Raw genomic sequence first — 5,413 nt, forward strand, 5'->3', positions numbered from 1 at the left:
CTGAGATTCTGATTTTTTTTTTTTTTTACTAGCTGTAAGCCATAATCATCAAAATTAAAGGAAATAAATGCTTCAACTATATAATTCTATGTGTAACGCATTTATATAATCTGAGTTTTACTTTTTGATGACATGCTGATATTATGAGGTACCCCTGTATACCTCTATATATAGCCCTGGGGTGTATACTAGAAGTAGTAAAGTGTTAGCAGTAGTTACATCATCCCATCCAGCAGAATCCTTGTCTGCTTCTGACTCATCCACAGGAGCAGATCACTGTCAGCGCTCTAACCAATGGGGCGATGGGGGTGTGTGGCAGTGGTGGGTGTGGCAGAGGAGTTTGCTTCTCCAATCATAGGCGGGAGGGGGCTGGGTCTCTTTGACAAATGGGCGTTCCTGACAGGGGGACCCTTGTGAGCACAGGTAGGAAGATAAGCAAACTCCTGCGGGACCAGAGGAGACTTTTCTTGCTGCTGTCCGAGGACTGAGATCTCCCCGGGGATCCCTCCAATGGGAAGTGATAAGGGATCTGACCTGTGACTGCAGAGGGAGGTGGTGACACCGGTGGCAGCTGAGCCCGGACATCGTTCCCATTACTCAATGACTATGGGAGAAGAAGACACCGATTCCTGCACAGGGACACTTCCAGCGATCACCGATCCGGACACCAGAAAACTTCCTCCGCAACACATGGAGCTCCGCACAACTTTCCTCATCAGCGTCCGAGAGGGAGAGAGCGACAGAATTGCATGCTACACCGGCCCCCAGCTCGTCCTCTGATGTCCCCTTCCTGGGACTTGTGTATATTCTACAAATACGTGTTCATAAAGGGGATCCGCGACTGACAGCCACCGAGGAGGTACTTACCGGTCACTTCCACCACTTTCACCCAGGATTCACACATGTAGCCAATCGCATCTAATCACAAATCTGTGATGGATGTGGGTTATTAATGACATTTTATATAGCCTAAAATCCACAGGGATTTACTAATTCATTATATTACATACATTGCACATATTCATGTGTGTATCTAGAAACTATTATCCTTTCCGTTAAATACAAGTGTGTGTGTGTGTGTGTGTGTGTGTGTGTGTGTGTGTGTGTGTGTGTGTGTGTGTGTAATTTTCATAAAGTTTACCCTATTAAAACTTTATAACTAAAGTATGTGTGTATAAATATTTTATGTATGTGCAATATTTTGTTTGTATGCATTTACACAAAACCTTCTATTAAAACTAAAGTGTGTGTTTTATAGATAGAGAGAAATAAGTGTGTGTGTGTGTGTGTGTGTGTGTGTGTGTGTGTGTCCTGTTGTGTTTTTTTTTTTTTTTTTTTATAGATAGAGAGCAAGTGGTGTATGTTTTTTTTTTTTTTTTTTTTTTTTTTATGTATGTATGTATGGATGTAATATATATTTTTTTCTGTATGTATGTGATTTTTTTTTTTTCTTTACTCATGCATGTATGTATGTATGTATGTATGTATTTTTTTTTTTTATATGCCACACATATGCTCTTGTTTTAATAAACTAAATGTAGTTCTACTTTTTGATAGATAAAAACTAAAGTGTGTGTGTGTGTGTGTGTGTGTGTGTGTGTGTGTGTGTGTGTGTTTAGAGATAAATGTATAATATTATATGCTACACACATGCTCTTGTTTGAATAAAGGAAAGAAGTTACACTTTATGAGAGAATCTCTCTCAAAAGTATATCTTCGCAATTTTAAATATTAAGATGTGTGTTTCTGTGTATGTGTTTTTAAATAACACTAGATGTGTAATAATAATAATAATAATAATAATATGTGTGTATAGTAGTAGTATTATGTGTTTTTAAATAACACTAGATGTATAATAAATAAATAATAATAATAAATAATGTGTGTGTATAGTAGTAGTAGTAGTATTATGTGTTTTTAAATAACACTAGATGTATAATAAATAAATAAATAATATGTGTGTATAGTAGTAGTATTATGTGTTTTTAAATAACACTAGATTTATAATAAATAAATAAATAATAAATAATATGTGTGTATAGTAGTAGTATTATGTGTTTTTTAAATAACACTAGATGTGTAGTAGTAGTAGTAATAATAATAATAATATTATTATTATTATTATTATTATTATTATTATTATTATTATTATTATTAAATAATTGTGTGTGTGTGTGTGTGTGTGTGTGTGTGTGTGTGTGTGTGTTTGTGTTTTTTTTTTTTTTTTTTTTTTATAATTTAAGAAACGTTGCCATTTTTAAAATTCAAATGTAAATAATACTTTTCACATTTTTTTCTTTTTACAGAAAAACCAATCTGGAAAATATCCATTTCATGGAAACCGCACATCAGAAGATCCCTTTGATATTGTTTTATGAACAATAACAAATGAATATGTTTGAATTATTTGAAAAGTAAAGGAGAGAAGATTGGCATCTGTAAGCTGAAACCATGGCAATCCGGAACCCTGTGATGTTTGTACTAGGCCCTCTACTTCTCCTGCAGCTCCCTGCACCTGTGTCTATGGCCTCCAAAGCAATCGTCTGTCAGGACATCACAGTTCCCATGTGCAAAGGCATTGGATATAATTTTACCTATATGCCCAATCAATTTAACCACGATACTCAAGATGAAGCTGGCTTGGAAGTTCATCAGTTTTGGCCTTTGGTGGAAATTCAGTGTTCGCCTGACTTGAAATTTTTCTTATGTAGCATGTATACCCCCATTTGCCTGGCTGACTATAAGAAACCCTTGCCACCCTGCAGGTCAGTCTGTGAAAGGGCAAAGGCAGGTTGTTCTCCGCTTATGAGGCAATATGGTTTTGCTTGGCCGGAGAGAATGAACTGTGATAAACTTCCTCAGAATGGAGACCCAGAAAATCTTTGTATGGATTATAATAGGACAGAAACCACAACACACCCACCGTTCTTTGCAAAGCCTACATACCCACCAAGGGGATCAAAACACTTGACTCCAAATAGGCAACCCAACAGTGAATGTAATGGAGAATGTAAATGCAGGGAGCCTTTCTACTCCATAACAAAAGAATCCCATCCGCTGTATAACAGGGTCAAAACTGGGCAGGTGCCGAACTGTGCCGTGCCATGTTTCCAGCCCTATTTCACTCAGGATGAGAAGACATTTACTGCCTTCTGGATAGGCTTGTGGTCCATCCTGTGTTTCATCTCAACCTTTATCACTGTGGCCACGTTCCTGATTGACATGGAAAGATTTCGATATCCAGAACGCCCTATCATCTTTTTATCTGCATGCTATCTCTTTGTATCCGTTGGCTACATTGTCAGACTTCTAGTGGGTCATGAAAATGTTGCCTGCAACAGAGACCACATTCACTATGAGACCACAGGACCAGCTCTCTGCACAATAGTATTTCTACTTGTTTACTTCTTTGGAATGGCCAGTTCTATTTGGTGGGTCATCTTGTCCTTCACCTGGTTCTTGGCTGCTGGCATGAAGTGGGGCAATGAGGCTATTGCCAGCTACTCTCAGTATTTCCATATGGCAGCGTGGTTGATACCAAGCGTCAAATCAATAGCTGTCCTTGCTTTAAGTTCTGTGGATGGCGACCCAGTAGCCGGAATCTGCTATGTAGGTAACCAAAACCTAGACAATCTTCGTGGGTTTGTGTTGGCTCCACTAGTAGTTTACCTTTTCACAGGAACAATGTTTCTCCTTGCAGGATTTGTGTCACTCTTCAGAATTAGGAGTGTCATAAAACAGGGTGGCACCAAAACTGATAAACTGGAAAAGTTGATGATCAGAATAGGTTTATTTACTGTACTGTACACTGTACCCGCAACCATTGTTGTTGCCTGCTATATCTATGAACAGCACTACAGAGAATTTTGGGAAAAATCCCACAACTGCTCTTGTCCTGGGGACAAAAATAAAGCCAGGCCTGAGTATGCGGTTTTCATGTTAAAGTACTTTATGTGCCTATTGGTGGGAATAACCTCAGGGGTATGGATCTGGTCTGGAAAAACATTGGAGTCTTGGAGGAGGGTCACAGGCCGATGTTGCAGAAGCAGCAAATCAATCAATGCCTTGGCATTCAGTGAAGCCAGCACAGCGCTAACGGCAAGGACTGGCTTGCCAAGTTCCGCTTTATATCACAAGCAAGTGCCATTGTCTCATGTGTGATTGGGTGTTTCTTGCACTGTATAATTTACTGACTCAAAAAAGGCTAATGGGTCCTACAAGCGCCTCTTCCATTATTTTATTTTTTTTATGTCTGTCCTGCTACTGTTTATGTTGTGCTTTGACAATTTTGTACATTTCTTGTACAGAATCATAACATTGGCGGTAGACAATCTACCACCATAATTCAGAAGTTTCTTGCTCTGGAGCCCTTCTGGGTGCCACCCAGAACTTTAGCACTAGTCCCTAGTGATGGTGCTTAATAGAAATGTGTAAGCAGTATCGGGAGACCGCAAAATACTATAATGTACCAAATTGGAAAATACAGTTTGAACACAAATTTAATATGTAAAAAAAAAAAAAAAGTTATCCGTAAAGAAGGTCAGGGACCTATAAGCAGTCGGCATACATTGGTACTTGGCAGGTTCCAGGTTGGACGAACCTGCAAAAAAAATATATATATATAATTTTTTTTTTTTTTAGCAGGTTGACTATTTAAAGGTGCATTTTGTACATTGAAATATCCTCTAGCCCACAAATTAATCTAGATCTTTTTTTAAAAGTGAATCAATTGTCAATGTTTTCCCTTTAACATTTGGTTGTGGACCGTAATGCAAACACCTTGTAATTATTGTAAGGGAGATTTATACTTTTTTTTAGTCAATGTATCAAATGTGTTTATTCCCCCTTCTTTTTTTTTTTGTTAACCCCTGGCATGCTAAATGATACTTTCCTACATCATATGGAAGTTACTGTCGCCATTTATGTAAGTTGCGTTGTATTAGAGTTCTAAAGTTTTGTGAGCTCAAGTAGCAACAGCGACACCTAAAGGTGCAAGTGGGCACTACCCTACAAAAAGCATAATTGTGCATGACTCTGAAAGCTCAAGGTCCTGCACAGGTCATATGTCGGCTAGGGCTTTTTTTTTTTTAAATTAACGGGCAGCTTATCTGCAAATGTTTGCATTATGTTTTCCTACCTTCTATTTTCTTTTAATAGACTCGGATATGTTGGCTGATATCCCCCCATGATGCTATTTTTTATCATAGCATTGTCATTACTTGCACCCCTTTACTTGGAACAAAGCAGAGGTGGTAGTTTCAAAATGTGCGAATGAATTCTCATATCAAGGCTAGATAAAATCTAAATTCATAGCTTTGTTTACCACCAAAAGGAACTTGCAGGAGGGTTGATTTGGGTTTGTGTGTCTAAGTATACAAAGGGATTTCAGGTTGATTCATGACAATATTTTCAA

At 38.0% G+C, this 5,413-nt stretch overlaps 1 protein-coding gene across 1 annotated transcript in view; it reads left to right on the forward strand.

Annotated features, from left to right (window-relative positions):
• The first annotated feature begins 387 nt into the window (after nt 1–387).
• Nucleotides 388–5,413, forward strand: part of FZD5 (frizzled class receptor 5) — a 5,155-nt gene continuing 129 nt past the window's right edge. The window contains exons 1-2 of the mRNA XM_040357362.1: nt 388–859; nt 2,307–5,413. The exon at nt 2,307–5,413 is cut by the window's right edge and continues 129 nt beyond it. Of these exons, the coding sequence (XP_040213296.1) occupies nt 2,452–4,161 (1,710 nt within the window). The 5' untranslated portion in view covers nt 388–859; nt 2,307–2,451 and the 3' untranslated portion in view covers nt 4,162–5,413. The remainder of the gene's footprint in view (nt 860–2,306) is intronic.

The sequence above is a fragment of the Rana temporaria genome, chromosome 6, assembly GCF_905171775.1.
Source record: "Rana temporaria chromosome 6, aRanTem1.1, whole genome shotgun sequence".
NCBI lineage: Eukaryota > Metazoa > Chordata > Amphibia > Anura > Ranidae > Rana > Rana temporaria.